The 20,900-nt window shown below is 39.4% G+C and overlaps 1 protein-coding gene across 6 annotated transcripts in view; it reads left to right on the top strand.

The window, feature by feature from the left end:
- The window catches only part of slc4a11 (solute carrier family 4 member 11), a 100,173-nt gene that overhangs the window by 61,008 nt on the left and 18,265 nt on the right, over positions 1-20,900 (top strand). For 4 of the 6 annotated variants that reach the window (XM_085142451.1, XM_085142446.1, XM_085142450.1 and 1 more), the window contains exons 4-10: positions 1,721-1,764; positions 5,919-6,147; positions 9,819-9,851; positions 13,719-13,800; positions 15,295-15,418; positions 17,421-17,630; positions 20,639-20,723. In XM_085142451.1, coding sequence (XP_084998577.1) covers positions 1,721-1,764; positions 5,919-6,147; positions 9,819-9,851; positions 13,719-13,800; positions 15,295-15,418; positions 17,421-17,630; positions 20,639-20,723 — 807 coding nt within the window. The remainder of the gene's footprint in view (positions 1-1,720; positions 1,765-5,918; positions 6,148-9,818; positions 9,852-13,718; positions 13,801-15,294; positions 15,419-17,420; positions 17,631-20,638; positions 20,724-20,900) is intronic. The other 2 variants (XM_085142448.1, XM_085142449.1) reach the window with 1 other exon arrangement.

Below are 20,900 nucleotides of genomic sequence, written 5' to 3'. Positions count from 1 at the left end.
CCATTAGAAGGAGGTGATCATCGGGGACGAGGTAATCTTAATATGAATATTTGAATATCTCCTTACAGCTACAGCCTGACAGCAATTAGAGCCGGAGCTTCCTTTCCCCTAAGGGAACAGATCAGCCTGGCCGTGTGCTTTTTGATTGTGCGGCTTTGATGAACCAAATCCACTGCACATGACACGTGCCCCCTGCTATAGTCTCATCAGAGACAGAAAGGCAGGGGTTGGGGCTCTTTTTTTTCCCCTACACTGCCTGCAGGGTTTTTGTGGCAAGGTGTTTGGTGTTTCGATCAAAGCCCCTCACCCTTTTCTGCAGACTCACACTCAAACGCGTTCACTCGTCGCAGGATTATTTATAATATCCTGGCACTTTCCTAAGGCTTATTGGCTTGTCAAAGTGTATGTGCACGCGTGTGTGTCGGGAGGGTGTTCTTGCTTCTTTGTTGCTGGAGGGAGGAGTTAAAGCACTGATTGATTTCCAGACCGAGTCGACAGTATGCATCACGTGGAGCAGAGGAGGAAAGCCCATGGTAACCTAATAATGTTGTCCCCACAGTAAACGGCGATAACCGTGTTATGTATCTGTGGTGGCGGACTGTTTTATGAGAGTCAGCAGGGTACTGACAGTCTGCTAGTTAAGGGACGGGAGTGTGTTGAAAACCACATTCCCTCCGTTTGTCCCTATATTGTTTTCTAACATAAAAGGTTTTTCCCTCTTCCCAACACTGGGAAAATCCAAACCTTTGTACTTTATCTGAGCTCTTGCCTTAGCTCCACATGCGCGTATTAAAGCCTTATCAGAAGAGAATTTTCAATCCTTATTCAATGAGAGCATTTAAAGACATGCCTCTTGACATTTTCATCACTTTTAGAAAAAAGGGGTCTCAGGCTGTTTTTCTTCGAGTGGCTGTTACTTGTGACTTCAGAATTAATGCCTGTCCTGAAAATACAGAACATTATAATGACCATATTGGTGTTAAAACTTTAACATAGTCTATTCAAACGAAGCAAATGTTGATATTTGGTGGCCCAGGAGTTTAAGACACTGAACACGAAATGGTTCAAAACAAAGTCTGCTTTCATGTTCTGTAATTCTTCATCACTCAATGTCTCATCTTCTGTTTCACCTTTGCTGTCAGTTCTGTAATTTCTTAGTTTTTTTTTTAACCGCCTAGGACCTGGCGTCCACATATGTGGACATCACATTATGGGTTATTTAGACCAAAATATTCAATTTTGCTCTACAAGGGCCTGATATCCTCTTACGAGGACATTATACTGCTACTGTTCTATCAAAATTTTTAACTAATATCCTCATATGTGGCTCTCATTTTTCTTAAAAACAAAAATAAGGTTAAAAAAAAATCTGGTAATTCTTTGGGGCTCGATGAATGTAAAAACAATCAGCCCAAATATCAAAGAGAAATTAAAAATGCATGCCGTGGAAGAGTTCAGGTCTTAGGAGGTTAAGTATATAAAGTAAAATATTTTGCTAGAACTACATAATGTTGGCTCTAATCTTTTAAAGCAGTTTGCGTTTTCATTTTTAATTTGTGATGATCAATTGCAGAGTGCACTTATGGGTTCAAGCCCTTTGAGCAGATATTTACGTGTTCACCCTTATTGTAGATAAATCTGTTTAATATAAACACATGTCAAGTCTTTATTGATGTTCACTTTGAGTGTCTAATTATATCGCTTTTTATTTCTTTCTCAGAAACTGACGATTCTGGCTGTGTGTTACTCAATACATCAAGAAGGGTAAGGATGAATATGTATCAACTAGAAGTCTGATATTACTGTTTATTTGTTATATCTATTTGACCTTTTTAACCATCTGTCAGGGCTGCAGAGTATAGAGTCAGAGGCAGATTAAACCCGGAGCAAGTCACCAGCCGATCACACGTCTAACGTGGAGAGTCAATCTGTCATGCTTACACCCACACCTATGTTAAATTCAACAGTTGATTTAATCTACATGCCTTTGGACTGAGAGAGGAAGCTGAAGCATCCAGAGAAAATACTTGCAGAGACGAGGAGAGCATGCAAGCCCTGCACAGAAAGGCCCCAAAATGACCAGAAGATTCAAACTGAGAACGTTCTTGTTCTGAAGCAACAGAACTAACCACTGCACTTGGCCATTTTATGCCTCTTTAAAATTATGATGGAGCAGAGAGACAAAATGTAAAAACAGAGGAGTGATATGTAGCAAATGGTGCTGCAAGCCAGGAATTAAACTTGGGCCTCCGTGAATTGTAGTATGCCCCCTAACCATTCAGCTCTGGGATCACGCCTGATATTTTTGCAGGGCTCAGTAATTTAGCAGTACAGGTCAGTAACATATAATGCACCCGGTGCTTTTATCAAGAAAGAAAAACAAATATGATCTAAAATTTTAAACCTAGTGTATGTAGACCTCTATGAATATACACAGGACCAAAATCTCAGTTGTCAAACTGAATGAGGAACAACTTGACAGAATAATCTCTACAATCTCTACAATATTTGCCAAGTAAAGTAGCAAAGAGAAGAAGGCATTTGAAATACCTGCTTACCCACTGCTGGCTGTGTATAAAGGTACAGAGATGATTTTTTTTTTTTATTAAAGTAGGTTTGGGCAGTAAATTAAAGAATAAACGTCTTTTCCTGATTGGTTTAATATTGAGTCTCATTCTATATGGAACCAAAACGTGCTGCGTTTATTTTCCCATGTGTTTTAACAGCCCACAGTTCCACTGAGCACACTCGAAGTACACCAAGATTTGTAAAACCAATCCAATCTGTGTAAGATGTGCTTGACAAATGAATAGCTCTGCTATGTTGAATATTTTCTGTAAAACTGCTAATGTTAATCTTTTCATGCATCTTTACTGCTGGCTCACTACGGATTAGTTTTGGGGTTTTGCTTAGAGAAATGTGGCAGTGTTATACCTGTACAATAGCTACATGTTGTGATGGGCTGAAGTAAATTATGCAATTATGAATTATTGCAATCATTTCAAACATAAAATACCTAAATAATGCACATATGGATCTTGCAGGAAGGAAATTGCAATTATTATTTGCTGAGGCAGTTCAGGATATTAAAAATTGCTCTCCAGCTATAGAGGGTCTAAATGAAACATCTGTAATGGTTTTATTGTGCTTGATGATCCTGTAGATGTGATGGCTAGCCTGAGGACCTTTGTTTTTACCATTCATCTATTTGTGCGTCATTCTTTTCGAATTCCAGCAAACTTTATTTTTGCACTGGATTAAAGCCAGACGTTTTCATTCATGTGGCATCATGAGCCCTCTTTGTAAAGGACTCAAACCCAAAAACCTTAATTTCATGTTTTGATTAAAAGAATTACCTGATTCATTTTGTTTGTCCCCAGTTAAAAGTTGGCAGCAGTCTTGTTAGTCCATATTTTCATAGCAGGGATCTGTCGATACATCGACCAGGTCAATACTCGGAGCACGTCTTTGACATCCTCAAGCCACCCTTGAGTAGTTTTGTGGTGGGACATTGTGCTTTGTCATGCTGTCATGCTGGGGAGGACCATAGCTGCTGTACAGTGCTGCTGCCATGGGGTGGTGGGTTTGTTCTGAACAATCTGAACAATGGTGGTACATCTTAATATTATTCACATGAATGCTTAGACACAAATTTCAAAGCGGAGAATGATAATCTTCACCAGTTCCCTTCACCAATCAGTTTTGATAAGTTGATTTCTGTTAAAATTATGGGCTGATGAGAACCACACAGTGAATGTAGTAGTAGCAGGATGCAGTTGTGGCACATAGAGCATGTGTACTCATCATGGGCATCAGTGTCATGGTAATTTGGGACTTTTAATGATTTCTTTGAACTGTTCTATTTCCAGGCTGCTGTCAAACAAATCATTTTTATGTTTGCAAAGAGAAACTACCAGTTGTAGTGAATCATGGTCCCTAACAAGAATGTAATAGTTCTTGGCCTTGTGAAGGTGAGACCTGGAGTAAAACCTTCAGCACTTCTTATTAAAATATTTAAGTGAGTGTATGTATATATTTGAGCCTGCATGTTTTGACCACATGCAAATTGGATGAAATTCGCATTTTAAAGCTTTTAAAGATGTATGCTGTATAAGCATTCCACCCTGGAAGTAGAACAGTTGAAAGAAATTATTAAAACCCCCAAATTACTGTGTCATTCATGCCCATGATAAGTGCATGTAAAGTTAAGTGGACCACAAACGTAGCCGCTTATCGTCGGCATTGTTTTGTGCAGGAGTCCCACAGTTGAGGCACAAATGTTACATGTATAAGAAAAATTGTATTGTTACAAAATTTAGGGGAATGAGATTACTATTACTACAGGTTTGTAAATCATTAGTGATGCAGTAAACAAATGTCTCTGTGCCAATTAGGTAAAAGGGTTTAAAGCAACCCCGAGAGGGCATTAGTTTGAACTGGTGACCAAACCTGTCAAGAGTTAGTCTTCCCCGTTATAAGCCTGTCAGAGATTTTGGTTTGTCGTGCCTCATTCCTACCAACAGCTTGCCTGGTTCTTTTCTCTAATCTCCTCATTCTGTATCACAGTTCTGTTTGTTTGCTCTCTCCCTCTGCTTTTTATTAATTTCACATGTTCCCGTCCTTAAGTCCTAGCCAAGAATTTTGTTATGGATCTTTTTTATTTGCAGTGGTCCATAAATAGATTTTCATTTATACTTGTGCTTGCAGGTGGGTATTTTTCACTTCCTTCATGAGCAATTTAAAATATAACCTTTGAATTAACACATTAACTACTGGACCACGCATTTTTCCCTGTATGACTCGCTTTATAAATTCTTTTAAAAAGTGCAAAATGAACTCTATTTGTTTCTAACTTTTTTAATCATTTCATTTGAGTTGCATAAGAGCCCCAGGACCGATGCTTTCTGTGATTGCACAAACAAAACAAAATCAAATTTATATAGAGAGCTCTTTGCAGAAATACCTATACATGTTTTTCCTGTAAAGAGCACTGAGACTTTCTGCTTGGTGCTTAAAAGAAACAGCAGGAAATCCACTCATCTTCAGAATTTCTGTCAATCACAAAATCAATGACTGGTGGGTGTCTGGGCTCTTAATGGAGCTGTGTTGGTTTCTTTGTCCAGCCGTCTCCCTTGAGCTGAATCGTGGACAGCACTAGTACAGTTTTGATAAAATTTTGATGGCAGTGTTCTGCTACTTTGAAGAGCTCAGAAGGATTTAAGGCAATAAACTCAAACCCATTAGGGTTCTTTTATATTTGACTGCAATCCAAAAGCCAGTAAGATCTTAGATCTGCCCTCATTCTGAAATAGGTAGAAAATGTGATCTAATTCTAAAATAAATTGGGGTTTAGCAGTTTGTCTTAAAGTAACAGTTTGTAACAGTTTTATAGTTATACAGTTTTGTTTTTTAACAACTAAAATCACCTTAAAGGCTTATTTATTGTATTCTTGATTTTCAAAAATGTAATTTGATAAACATTAGATTTTATATCTAGAAATTTAATATATCTATATATCTTAAGATATTAAATAAAATGTATCTAATAATTGGATTCAACATATATATATTTAAAATAATATAAACGCTTAGCTCAGTTTTATAGCCAGGATTTACCCTGATATTCAGTTTACCTTGACAATTTCAAGCTTTCTTGGTAAAGTGCACTCACACAATTTGTGGTTAGATGCTATATAAATAAAGTTGAAACTGAAAATTGCCTTAGGAGAATAAACCCTGCCACATAAACATTAAAACTAAATCTAGTTTTTTTCCTTTGGGTACAATTCTGCAGAAACTAGGCTAGATGCATTTTGACACAGTTTTCTTTTCTTTTATAATTGAACTTATTTGCATTCTCAACACGGGATCTCGTTTAAAACTATTTCAGACTTGAAAGAATTATTGTTTTTCCACAGTATGTGAAGCTGATGAATTTTGAGGAGGAGGTTCGGGCACACCGTGACCTGGATGGCTTCCTGGCGAGGGCCAGCATCTTGCTGGATGAGACAGCCGCGTCCCTGGACGATGTTCTGAAGAGAATGTTGCACCACGTGGGCCAGGACAGCCATGCTTTAGAGCCCGGGTGCAACTTCGAGGAGGTGATGAGCATGCTTTTCACAGATGCAGGAGCACAGGAGGTCAACGGTGAGCAAGGATTCTGTCGACATGCATGTAAACACAGTCATATGTTGTCTAATTTGTTTTGAGATACAGCTGATACAGAGATATGCAAACCACAAGATGGAGAAATACAATGCATTATCTGTGCCTAACCACAATCAGACCAGGACCCATAGCATCTGACACTTGACCTAAAAACATCTGACGTCTGCACGTCATCACCTACCTAAAATAAAATAAATAAATAAGCTGTACCTCAGGCTCTGCAGCAGAATTGTCAGATAGACTTGAGAATGGTTCAAGGAGCTTTGAATACCCAAAGGAAAGTTTTTGATGTTTGTACCAAGGATGCCAATTTGACCCACAGCTTTTTTAGGTGGACAAAAATAGCACTCAGCATGGCGAAAAGTGGATGTTTTACACTTCAACACACCACCATATACTGCACACACAGACACCAATGTTCTTTTTCTTTTTCTTTTTAGGTAGTTTAGCTTTATCGTTTTTACTTTTTTGTGCAATTTAAAGCAGGCGTTCACTTTTTTTTCCCCCTGAATATTAAAGCAATTAAATATTAAAGGGAAGGCTACAGTTTCGAAGTGCAGAATTAATTGGGGGAGCAAAAGCAAAAAAGTAACAGCTTTATTAGGTCTCACATACATTTAAACATTTTCTATTTTGACCTGAAAGTATGTGCAGTAACGGTTGTACCTAAAATATTATATTGTAATGCATGAATGCAATTGGTAAATGTACCCATGTTTCTAGGTTTGGTGCCCATTTGTCAGCTTACAGATCCCTGTCACATTAGTTTAGTCCCCTCAGCACAGGTCCTCTTGGCTGAGTAGCAAAGCCTCTTGGTTAAGGCGAATCTCTTCAGCCCATTAGAGCAAGAGAAATCCGCCCTCTTACATAATAATATGTAGCTATTGTTGAAGCATTGCATTTCTGCCGCAAGCTGTACAGAACACATTCACAAAAGTAATTGTTTGGCAAATGAAACTTTGCTTTCTATCTAGTTAAAGTCATGAAGAATCGTGGAAAATGGTTTCTCTCAGTAAATTCGATTGAATGCCGTGCCGACATAGGAGTAAATATAAGTGGGATTTCACCACTGTAAGAGCATGTGGAGGTAATCATAGTGTAAGGGCTTCCTGTCATGTACTCGGTGTCCAGTGTTTTCCTGTCTGGCTGGGCTGGTGTCTGCAATTGTTGATGGATAGTCAGAGGTGGGCGGTGTGTGACGCTCACCCTGCAGAGCCGCCTCTGACAGATCCGCAAGGTGATAATTGACTTCTGTCATCGATCACTCACTTAGTTTTTCAAATGGCTTTCCAAGACTCTCAAGCTGTGGTCGCTGCAGCTGCGTTTTCACTTTTGCTCTTCAAGAATATCCCACAAAGAGGCTATGGAAGGTTTTTTTCCCCCTTTTGTTTCCCTTTTTTTATGGTTGTCAACTTGAAAAAAATGATTCCTCTGCAAGTCGGGGCTGTGTGCTTCTACAATCAATGGAAAAAAAAATGCATAAATGAAGGGATGACATTTTGTTCAAGTGATGCTTGATTGTGAAAACAGAGTAGCAGCAGTCAGTATTACATTCTTTTTGAAGTTATTTATGAATTAAACAACGAATAATCAATAATTTCTTTGTTTTATTATGCGACACGAAATACTATTTTAAAAATAGGCTGAAACTCATCACGCAGCAGGGACGCATCAGTTGCAGCAGACGGAATAGGGTAATAATAGACTGAACTGTGGAGGTCATTAATAATAAGCATAGTGAAGCTATTCAGAAAACATTTACAGTTTGAAACATGAAAACTTTACACAAGCTACTATAATATGCTCAAAGAAGGATGTGAACATACAGAAATGTTCATAATTAGTTTAGTCTTTCAAGTATGCATTACACAATGTTTACCAAGTAGTCTGTGGATTTCACTCACCTCTTTGATTTGGTCGTCCTAATAAATTAATAACAATGGCAGTGGTTCAGCGGTGCATTTCAAACAAAGTTTGAATTCCCACATTGCTGGTGGAATCCATGAATTCACCAGTGAAAAACTCGTGTCAGCGCTGAGGGGAAAAAATATCTCTTGGGAAGGAACAAAGGCTTTTCCTGGGGGAATACATTCATATTTCACGTAAGTATGTTATCAACGGGACATATCTCTTCAGGTATTAATTTCTGCCATATCAAGGTTCCCTCTGCCACAGTGGGGTATTACGGCTGGCGAGCGGACCAGCTCATTTGGAGTGTAATACTGTACAGCTGTGAGATAAAGAGAACAGGGCAAGATTATAACAGGCACCGAAAGAACAGAGAATTACAGAAATGAAAAAGATGAAAGCCCACAGAGATAATTAGTCCTGCTCCTACTTGTACAGAGGAGTGCTTTTTTTTTTTTTTTTTGGAGGCCAACTTGAGCTGTTTTTTATTTTTTTGCTTTGCTTTTGTCTTGGGATTCAGCGATGGAGAGCGGGATTGTGCAGAGGAATAATGAACAGCACTGACGATGATGCAACACATGATAATATTACTTCCGCTTTTAATATTTCACCAAAATTGCTAATATTTAAAAGTAATATATAAATTTTTTGACAAACTAGGAGTACTTGAAGAACTAAATGATTTTAGGATGCTGACCAAAATGATGATCAGCTACCACAGAATAACTGACAGTGTTTTGTATGATAATGTATAAATATATTTTCCCCTCTTCCTCTGTGATGTTCATAGCCACAGTGCTCTGTGTGCTGCTGATTGTGTGCCCTGTCTGTGATGACTGTAGCATAATTTCTCCCTAAATTGCTGTCACCTTTGATCGATCTTGCTGGCTCTTTACTTGGTCTCGATTTGCATAATCCTCCTGTGTTGCTGTATTTTTTATTTTCTGCCAGTTGAATTTAGACTGCAACATATTTATTATTTTAAGTATGAAAACTTAGGGTAGGTCTCTCTTTTTTTTTTGTAAGTGCCTTATGTAAATGTATATCTCTATCTGAGTTTTGTCACCCTTAAACTCTTCAGAAATTCAGAAATACTTGACCATCTGTCCAACCAGGAGGGGATTATTACTGCTTGTCTGTTTTTCTGTGTTTGCGCAGAACATATTTTGCACAGATTTGTGTTTTTAACCTGAGAGTCCTGCCATGAATGCTGCTATCCTTTTCCTTTGGACTTTGTTTTACCCTTACTATATCACAGCAAGACACATGAGTTTTCATTGTGGCACATTTTTCAGGAGAGATCAGAATACTAAATTGAAATCATTAATTTAACCACTTTACTTATCATGATATATGGTGGCCATACATGCCAGTTTTCTCATCTTGATCTCATCAGTGACGTCTTTGGGCTTCTTGGACCAGCTGAACACACGACCGTTATCGGAGATAAAATCCAATTTTTATTAATAGCCTGTAGACAGTAATCAAGATGGGATCTCTCTGTGCCTAACAAAGACGAGATTTTCTCTGGAAAATGATATTTAATATGTATGAGGTAAAGGAGGGCAGGAAATGAAGCTTCTGTTCAGTAGAGATATTTATGTGTGTGCCTGCTCGGTAGGAAAGTGTGTGTATGCGTGTCATTTTCTTGCTGAAAACTGCTAGCCTGTTGCCCAGAAAAGGTGACTGAACTGACTCTTTGTCTCTCCTCTTGGTTTTTCTTCCTCCTTCTCCCCATGCAGACAAGTCTCAAAGTTTCGTTTTCTTTGATGACGGTAAGCTGTGCTAATTGGATGAAAATGTCAGCATCAGCCGCCGTGAGGCTGCAATCAGTCGTTCGCTCCTGTACCAATCACCATCAGTATTCCGTTTGTGTTCCTCTCCGTGCTCAGGACTGGGTCGATCCATTGAGTCATCAAATGATTAGAGACACCAGCAAAACCCCGTGTCGCAGATATCGATGCCTCTTCACTGGCCCCTCAAGTCAACGCTGGGTTATCAGCAGAAGTGATCGAATAATTCATACATCTGAATGAGATTTAACCTCCTAGGACCTGGTGTCCACATATGTGGACATCACATTTTGGGTTGTCTAGACCAAAATACTAAATTTTGCTCTACAAGGGCCTTACATCCACTTACGAAGACAATATACTGCCTCTGTTTTATCAAAATTTAAAACGAATATCCTCATATGTGGCTCTTATTTTTCTTCAAAACAAAAATCAGGTAAAAATATGCCCAAATATGAAAGAGAAATTAAAAATGCATGCCATGAAAGAGTTTGGGTCTTAGGAGGGTAAAGCATAAAATCAAAATAATTAAAACATTTTAGTTTAGAATAGACATTATGTCCTTGCTAGGAAAAAATGACCTATTTTTCAGGGGGTTTATATTCAGGTATTTTTTTTAATTAATAAGATAATTATATAACTGATTATTTTACTGCACATTTAATTTGTTTCTATCCAAAGAAATCACTGCAATTTAAATCTCTCTAAATATGAAGTTTCACTATTGACCCAGTCCTAGTGGCCCCTTCCTTACCATGTGACCATAGCATTTGTGCCTTGTGATTGGCTGTGATGGATACCTATATGTTTTAATCACCTCCTTCATAGTGCCCTTTGCAACATTCACACTCTTTGAAGGAAACCAATCGTTTTCTCTTCGTGTGTTAGTGTGTGTGACTGAGGGCTTTTGTGTATGTATGATGCGAGTCTACCAGTGGCTAAGACCACAGTTAATCTTTTAGGCATCATAGACAGAGGAGGCTTTCTGGAGGTCACCTCTGAGTGTAATGCAATGAGTCACCTTGCCAAAAGATCTTGTGCCGTTTTCAGACATCAACTGGGAAATTAATAAATCGATGCGTTTTTGTACCTGCACATCTCTGCAGATTTTCTGTCACATACACCGAAAAAATATGAATATCACATCTTTTTCACTGGTTTAGCATATTTATTGATTCCTCGCTCCCTTATTTATGACAGACGGCTTTATCCTCATGTGATTTGCAGAAATTGCAATCTGTTTTTCTCCCTCCAACCAAACTGTGAATAACACAGTTAAAGAATTCACCAAGAATACAGAAAGATCAAAGGGACCAATCCAGCCATCCGGTCTTGCCTTCCTCATATTTTTTCATCATTTTCCATTGAAGTTTGTCACATTTGATATGCTGCGTGTAAGAATCAGTGTTATTTTTTTTTCTTTTCTATGTGGAAATAGAAGTGTTTGCATAGCAAAAGCTGATGAAACTGTGCAGAAATCTTCACATAACTGACAAGTATCAAATGTACATCTGTTAATTAGTCTCTCTCCTGATCATGTCAGCAATCACTCACAAATACTTGTTCTCTTCTCCCTGTCATCACCTGGGCTGGTGACATAAGACACGATTTATTCCCTTGCACTATAATTAATCTTTTTTTTTTTCTGCTTCTACGAGATAATCAACAAACTGAACGAACTATGACATCGCATTTTGCTCCCCATTCATTTTGGTTTGCACTGAGTGACCTGCTGTCGCTTGCCTTTCTGGTCATATTTAATTCTGTGTCACAGTCTGCTGAAAAGGGAGTGCAGTGTACACCTTCTGACTGGCTGTCACTCATTACGCAGCTGGTAGTAAAGCTGTGGATTATTCTAATATATAAACTTTTGCAGATCATCAGTTTAGGTCATTACTGGATCAAAGTCATAGACGTTACACAATCTTCTATTTTAATGCGTTTATCATAAAAATGCCTTCTTCAAGGCACCTCATTGACCACTTGTATTGATCATAATTGTATAGAGCTTTTATACTTTTAGCTGTTGTTGCATTTAACTCTAAAAATGACCGTTCATTCTACACTGCAGCAGCCTCTCGGTTGGAAATGGCATATGCAGCTAACAAAACACACTGAAGTGGATGTGATATTGAGGCTTGCAGCTAGCAGATTTAGCCATTAGCTTCTCTTCTTTTAGCATGACATTGACAACGTAGTCTGTGGATATAGAGGACAACAGATAACCTCACTACACGCATTTACCTCTCTTTCTCTGTTTTTCTTGTCTTTTGCTCTTCTGTAACCTCTCTCTTCTTGCTTTTATCTTCATCCCCCTTTCTTTATCTTTTAATCTTTCTTTTGTTCTCTTTCTGTCTGTCTCTCTCTCCTCTTCTCATCCCTGACGTCAATGAGAAATTGGATGGTTTTTGATTATTACATGGCTGTCAGGCTTACTGCTATTAATTGAATTGAATCCCAGTCCATCTCCTCTACTTCTCCGTCCCTTTTTCCTTCCTCTGTCTCAAGCTCTTCTTGTCATTTCGTTTAAGTCTTACTTTTTGTATGACTTATTTCTATTCCCTTGGCTTTATTTTTCTTGCTTTCATTTTCTTCTTTCAGAGTTTAATGCCTTCTTGCTGCATGCATCATCTCTCTTGTCCTCTTTTCTTTCTTTTTTCTCTCTTTGCCCCGTGTTCTTCCTTTTCCTACACCTCTTTCTCGCTCTTCTTCACCACGTGCTGGTTTCATTTTCATCCTTGTCATTCTCTTTCTCTAAAGACTTCTTTTCCCCCTTATTCTTTATCTACATGCATGCTCTCTCTCTCTCTTTTTGTGTATCTTCTCTCTCTCTCTCTCCCCCCCCCCCCCCCCCCCCCCCCCCCCCCATTTCTCCCCTCCTGGCTCTCTCACTCCTTGAGCACTGTGATACTGTTGTCATGGTGACGCCCATCATTTTCTGGCATGAATGGAGGATACTTTATTGATGAGACGACAAGGCAGAGGGAGAGAAAAGAAGAGTGATGGAGAGAAAGACAAAGACAGATGGAATAAGAGAGAGAAAAACCACTGGCAGGGAAAATCAGAATGATATGGAAATGATCGTCCCCGCTGCTTACGATACAAAACATTTCCACCCTGTAATTTTCTCAGTACTAATGAGTTGAAGAGGATGTTGCGAAGCAAAACATACTGAATCTTCTAGAGGGGTTTGGGATATTCGGGGCTGCTGAAGAATGTCCCCCAAAACACTATTATTCATCACTCTCAGCGGGAGACAGCGGAAGGGAGATTCCTCTTATTAGGAAGCAATGAGCTGGATTCAGCAGTGCCCCCAGTTGCCCATGTTTAATGATTTGTGCTCTGTAAACATGGCAGCATAATGAAATGTTTTTTTTAATCTGTGAACATGAGCGTGGTGTTTTCCAAGGTTGGATGGACACCCTTATTAGCTTGTCGTGGTGCACACAGCGCAGCCTGGCGATACTGTCTAAACCAGAAGGCGAGCTTGTTAGACACTTCTGATGTAGACGACACATCGAGAGGTTTGGCGCAGCAGAAAAGGCACAAGATTTCAGTTGAATGTTTTTAGGCTTTTAAATGATGCCTTTCGGGCCATATTAAAAAATGAAATCTAAGCTAATTTGTGTTTTCAAATGCATGAATTTTGTAAACTTAAACAGTAGGTACTCCTATTAATGTGGTGACGTGTTTTTATAGAGCTTAACACTGTTGCAGTCAGCTACTCTTAAGGGATGACATGGATTTCTAAGACACACACACAGGAGTTAAACACTTTTCAGGGGGGCTTAGAGTATGTGACACTTGATCTCAGATCATTTGTTTGACCTCTGACTTTTTGGTCTGCAGTTCACCTGCTTTCAGAGACGATCCAGGGAGTTACAGCAACCGCCACAGGGGTCCAGTACCAGCAGTCCTGGCTTTGCATCCTGTAAGCAAAATATATGTGTGTATGTACATGTGTGTGAGGGAGCTGAGAAGAAAGAGTTGTATTTATAATAATGTGTTATAAGATGCTTTCTCTTATTACTCATTTATGCTTTTATGTAGTTATAAATTGATTATTTTTAACATTCACGCTCATCATCACTATAGATTATAGGTGTATTTTATGTTACATACATTACTACTCACATTGAAAACAAGATTTTGATTTTAGCATATTACAGTAAGTGCTGAATACAGCTGCCGGGGTATGGTGTCCTTCATAGAGAATGAAGTCACCCTACCTGTGTTGCAACACAGCCTTCTCTGCTCTGTCCTATAGTCGATTATCTGACTGAATGTGCAAGTTAGTAAATTACTTGCACTTACTTCCCTACCTTTCAAATTGGTGGTCATCTCCACGCTGAAGAAGCAGAGAACAATCGCAAAGTGCACTCTGGAGCATTCAGTCACTGCAGGTGGATATTTTTTTCTTCTCGTGTCATGTTAACAGGCTTCCTGGTGGTAAACGTAATGCAAAGGAAAGGATGACATCATCACCAAATCAAGTACAACTGAAATAATATATAATCTCTTTAAAAAAATGTATCCAGGGACAGCTGTGCATAAGTGTCAATAATATAAACGAGTAACAAATCAGGGGGAGAAAAGTGTAAATGAACAAACGGCGAAACACAGAAATGCAGATGCTTCCACGTGTGTGCCGCTTGTTACAATTAGGCAGTTAATATCCAATCATTCTCTGTTGCAGGTCTAAAAATGCTCAGCATATTCTGACTTTGTATCAAGATGCCAAGAGGAAAAGATCTAAGAGACTTTGAAAGTGTGTTCATTTTGGGGGGAACAGATGGCAGGAGTTTCAGTAACAAAGACTGTTCAGTTGGCTAGTGTTTTACTGGGACTAGTGACTCAAGTGACATTTGGATTTAGATCTGTGAAAAAGACATTTGTAAGGGTGGAAAGAAGAAGTAACCTCAGGCGACTGAGACTAGGATTGAGAGGTGAAAATTTAGTAAGGTAGGGATCTTGGGAACTAGGTGGCGTTTTCACTGGTGTGGTTTGTATACTTTCCTTCTTAGAGGAAAGGGGGCAAGTAAAATAAACAGAAATGCAAAGTTTTGAGTGATACCCGCCATATTGTGATCAAACATTACCACATGGGAGTGCCGTCTTTGAGGATGATAAGCCAGGAAGCATCACCGAGTGGTTTTCTGAGCATGGAAATTATATGAACCTTTAAAAAGCCTTTTTACACTGACCATGTTTAAATATGCATGATGTGATATTTAAATATTATGTATGTATGTTCACATGCATTCCTGTACTGTGGCTGAAGTGAATGCAAGCTCACCCGGCATATTTGAATATTGTCTAACTGTTGCTGTCGAGAAAGAGGTTAATCTATGGAAATGAAGGGCGTTGACAGTGAAGTGAGGTGTTGACATTTATAAAACCTTCTTCTTTTCCCTCTGTGCTCCAGCTGCAACGTGAAGCATCTCCAGAAACGTCATGTGTGCATCTCCCGCCTGGAGAGGCCACAAAACTGGGGGGAGAACTGCTGCGAGGTCCGCTATGTCATCCTGATACTGGCCCCTCTCAAAATGGTAACTAACCCACAGGCATAGGGAATGAGACATGAGATTTATGTCTTCGCTGGTTAATTAGTCCCTATTTCATTTATTCACTTTGATTATTTCACTTCATGTTCACTTGTAGCCCAGTGTGATTTAACGAAATATTTTTCCTGGTAATTAAAAATCTGTTTTATTGTCCTGCTCTTGCAAAATCACTTATTGTGAGCTGCCTGTCAACCTGACAACCAATTCAAAGCAAATTCATTTTTGAATAAAATTATAAAATCAGTAATATCACTTAGTTCTTATCTTTATGGTTTGTTTGTTTTTTTTTGTACAAAAAATGCACAGATGGCTTTAAAGGATTTAGAAAATCCTTTAAAGCAGAAGAAACCACAAATCTATTATATATTATTATATAATGTTACATAATTGTAGCACCACAAATTAAATATTGGTTAGGCCGCATGATGTTTAGGGTCTTTATGGTTGTTATTTGTGAAGATATAAAGCAAAAATCTGTCTATTTCTGCTTTATATACATATATTTAGATATGCATCTGAAAATATCTGAAACACTGACAGATATGTCAGAACTGCTAAATGGCCAAATTGACTCCTGAACTGAAATCAGTTCAAGGGCCTCTCTGTGTCTTGTGTGGGCAAGCGCGCTGAACTTTTTGGGTCACTGTTGTTTGTGTTTGCTATTTTTCTTCAGCTCTGAAGAGCTTCTGGAGAGACACATATCCTGTAATGTCCTTCCCTCCCATCAAAACCATGAACTCTTTCTCCTTCCATCAACCCACTCATCCCTTCTGTCCTCCACTGCTTCATCCTCAGCTTTCGACTCACATACACACACTTCACTCCCTCCTTCAGTTGACTCTGATTGTTGCCCCAAACCGGGTGAAAACCCTCTACTTCCCAACCCCCATCCTGCTGGGAAGAAGAGATTTCATGCTTTCCTCACTTTTACTTTGGTATCCTCCCAAGTATGTAATTTTCACCACTGGGTAGGTGGTCAGTCGAGGAAGAGGAAACCTGGTTATCGGTTATGCTTCAGCTTGTTGCATTATGTTTTCTGTATATTTGCTTGTTTCTATCTCTTTTCCCATGAACCCTCATTTATGTTTATTTCTTTCAGTGCTGTCTACAGCACCCTCCTTGCCAGTCTTATTGGCAGCAATCAGAACCACTAATGGTATTTTCAGAGACATTAATCTAAGCCCCAGTAAACATAAAGCATTATTATGCCTCAATTATCCTTGATGGTGAATGCTTCTCAGAGAAAAATCTTTGAAGGGGCATGATGGTAATGATGATAGAAATTCCTTTGGTTGGCAAATGTATGTGATCTAGCATGTGTAAGAATGGACCGTTTCCATCAACCACCATTTACAGAGCTGTCTAACTGTTTTCCCCTGTTTTTCCTTCCTCTCTTTAACCAGACTGAATATGGTATGAAGACATGACCTTTGTTTTCATTAACTGTTTCATGTAATGTTATCCTCAAAGAAACTCCTCTAGCTTTTTGCCTGTCTGACATGCTGCCCTCTGAGTTTTATGTTGGCAGCAGGGTGCTCATCAATTTCTACAAGCACATTTTCCCAGTTGGCATGGGCAAACTATTGACCTTAAATACTTAAATATGTTTTGCAATTAAAAAGTATTTCTTTAGTATGAAAAAGTCTCTCCTTTGTAAAAGAGATTTTGAAGTTTTGTATATCTGCAGTGCAGGCCCCGGGTCACAGAAAAACATATCAATAACACCTCTGCAGCTGGTATTAATTCTTATATTTGGTATGTCGCAAACACAGTTTTAAAATAACCTAGTTAAAGACAGTATGCTCCCACCCCTCGCCCACCTTTGCCTTTCTATTTACCTATATATTTTTTAAAACAGGCAGTTACACATGTAGCGATTGATCGGTATACAAACAACTGTACAGAACAAACGGATGATCAGCAAAGAAATGTAGGAGGTATTCGTGATTTAAATTTTGTATCACTTTGCATTTTTTTTTTTTCGTAGAAAAGTACCAAGACGGCGATGGAGCTGGGTCGCACATTCGCCACCCTCTTCTCCGACATCTCCTTCAGGCAGAAGCTCCTGGAGACAAAGACACAGGAGGAGTTTAAGGAAGCGTTGGTGTTCCAGAGGCACCAGCTCACGGCAGCCAACCAGAAGCCAACGGCTCTGGGGAAGGAGGAGACTGACCCTCGCAGTCATAAACCGCTCAAGGTCAGCAAGGAAAATTTATGAGTGTGCGAGTGTGTGTCAGTGCTTGGTGATTAGACACGTTTCCGCACATTTTGAAGTGATGTGAAGGCATTACGAGTCGTGCTTGGTGCCCTGAAATGGTGCCTGTGATTGGTTAGAACTTGTGATGATGTTATATTTGAGGTCGTCTTCCTTTTCTCCGTTTGCCTCATCCCCCCTTACCTTCCACTTATTTCTTGATCATCTCACATCCTTATGATTGTGTATAGAACAGAGAACTGCGCACATACAGTACAATTTTTTTTTATTTCTCTTGTATTTCTTTCTTTCTCTCCCTTCGTCAACCTTCAGCACCATTTCCTCCTCCCCCTTCACTCCTCCTCTCCTCCTCGCTCGACTGGCTTGACTCTTCAATCTTTTCTCTCCCCCTAATCAATCAGCATCAACTCCTGCCAGGCCTCCTCAGTGGGTAAATGACCTTACATCTCTCACAGTCCTGTCAGAACTCCCCACGCCTTAGTTACATGTGCTCGCCGGCACACACACACACACGTGCACACACGTGCACACGTACCTCCAGAGGGGCTCTGCTCAATGCCACGGACCGACATCTCTTCCTAATGTTGCCACTGGCATGCCACAGCTCCTAGACATTTCCCCTTGTTTTTTTTGTTAGTTTTTTTTATACAGCAAAGGATTTTGTTAGGTGTTTATCCCAGGGCTTGAAAGGCTCAGTGCCACTCAGAGACAGAGGGCTATATGGGGAAAGACAGATGGAGTGAAAAGGGAAAGAAGTGATGGGGGAGGGGGAGCAGGTGGAATAAAGAGGAAACGGAAAATGATAAAATAAGAAAGAAAATTACAGGAAAAAAGCCAGCCAGTCCGTCTTCTCCTTGTTCCACATCCAAAATTGACACTGGACCACCCGCAACAGCAAACCACTTTCCGGTACTTTAAGAAAAAAGGTCAAATTGCTGCTGTGTTTTTATGTTTTTCCTTTCTGTTGCCTCACTCCATCAGAACGAATGGCAAACAGGTGGATGGTAATTCCTCTGTGAGACTTTTGTTTATCGAACTTGAGCCAAAAGCTGGTGATTGCAACCCCCTCACCCCACACGCACACACACAAACACACACATTGTTCCTTGCAATAATAAATAATTCCATGATGTATAGGGATTTAATGAATGAACAGTCATTGTTGAGCAAGCATGTGTAGCTAAAACTAGCCAGCTTGGAGAAAAAAAGTTGTTTACATGTGATGTAAATACCTTTGATCTGTCATAGACCATCCAAACTTTTTAGGATGACAAATGAGGCCAGAATGATTTTCCTGGGAGCTTTTCCCACTCACCCACCCCCTATCATCATCCGTTCCACTTCATTGCGTAATACTATGTTCAACAAGAAAATGAAACACTGGGTAATTGGATAATTTGCTTAATAAGCTTAATCAGAGCTACACATTTACTCCCTGTCTGGTGTAACCTGAAAGCTCATCTTTTAAAATGAAACACTTCACGTCTCCTTTTAAATCACATGGCTCTTTATAACCATTCTCTTCCTGTCTTGTGTAAAATTATACTGAGTCTTCTCTCCATCACTGATGCTGTCGTCACGGGGATCCCATTAAATGTACATCCAAATCCAAATATGCTGCTTTACTTGCTATGTTTTAGATTATATGATTTTTAAGAACTACGCCATTAATGGTCATGACTCAAATGATCTTTCAAAGATCCCCCAGTGGAATCACCAGCGTCTTAGCTGAATCATCAAATGTGCAACTTTTAATCTAAATGTGTCATTGTCCACTGCAATGCGTGTTTAAAATAAAACGAGGTTTCAGAGCTGGATACAGCCTCTGGCTTTTATTACTCTTCAAGGTCACTGTGGATAAGGCAGACTAAATTAGCAAAATGCCTAAAAGCAAAACAGAGCAATATGCATCAGGAGGGACATAATTTAAGATTATGGGTTTAATTGAAATGCTCATCTCCGTTTAGTTTCAGTTACTTTGGGGTGATGCCTCCTATAGACAGGAAAAATAATACTGGCAGAACGACCTACATGTGATATAGTGATCTTACTGTGCACCCAAATCCAGATTAGACAGAGAAAAGTCACTCCATCAGTTTTGCTTCTTCATTAAAAACAGTATCTGGCCATTAGGTAACCAGCCTGGACCTGTAAATCAACAGCCACACAACATATCCCTATCTCCCTGGGGTTGTGTGTTGGCTGATTTTAGTCGTTTGACCACAAATGGTAATCCTTCTAAAATCAACCCAGATAATATAAAGTTTTCCAGTAGATCTTTGTGACTGCCCTCTTGCTTGTGTTGTCCTTTTGAAAAATTCACCAACAGTGTTAATGGACCCCTGTGCCACCATCTTCTCTTTAATGTCAGATACCAAAGATTCACCTAGCTGACATCGTAATCGGACTAGGATGGGGAAAAAAAAAGATTTCTACTCCTTGTGCTCCTTGACTGAGCCAAATTCTTATCATTGTTCTTCCTCAATAGTGGCGTCTGTGCAGCAGGTTTTCCCCTAAGCAGCTGATGCTGAGATGTATCTGCTATTTGAACTCCTGCCACTAATCTGAGTTGCTGTTAATTGCTGCTTTCTAAAGCTGGTAACTCTAATGAACTTAAACTCTGCAGCAGGGAAACTCTTTGCATTCCTTTCTTCGAGTGGTCCGTATAAGAGGCATCTTCATCTAAGTGTCTGATACTTTGAGTTGTAAAAAGGTACAGTTCTCATTGGAAAACATCCCAGCTCACATCATCGTGAAGATACTGCCGCTAGTGTGTCGTCATCAAGCCATAGAGTGGCTTTTTCTTCTATAATGTGGAACATATGTTGGTTTGTTTAACATTATTTCATTTTATATCACAGCGTTGATTCCTTTGCTCTTGTTCTACAGTGTGATACGTAATTCTCCTGTCTAAAGGTGGTGCAGGTGGGACTCCATCAGTGAGACTATTTCTCATTTTTAAAAAGTAATCTTTTGTCTTATCTTCACAGTGTAAAGATTTCTTCAAAGCTGGCCGGGGAATTTATGAGGACTTTTGCCGCAGGCTGCCTTTCTACCCCTCTGACTTCACAGATGGTAGGCTGGACCTGAACTTGTAGTGAAAATGAATCATCTTGCTTGTTATGGCACACTGTGGTACTTCTGGCAGGTCCTCATTTGTCTGTCACCCTTTGCCTCAGTTACATCTGTGCTGCATCTGTGTCACGTCTAGGGTCATCTCCTGCTAAAATGATGCCTTACTGCTCTCATATG

The sequence above is a fragment of the Neolamprologus multifasciatus genome, chromosome 19 (assembly GCF_963576455.1).
Source record: "Neolamprologus multifasciatus chromosome 19, fNeoMul1.2, whole genome shotgun sequence".
NCBI classification, from domain to species: Eukaryota; Metazoa; Chordata; class Actinopteri; order Cichliformes; family Cichlidae; genus Neolamprologus; species Neolamprologus multifasciatus.
The sequence above is the reverse complement of the archived record's forward strand: the minus strand, read 5'-3'. Positions and strand labels throughout refer to the sequence as shown.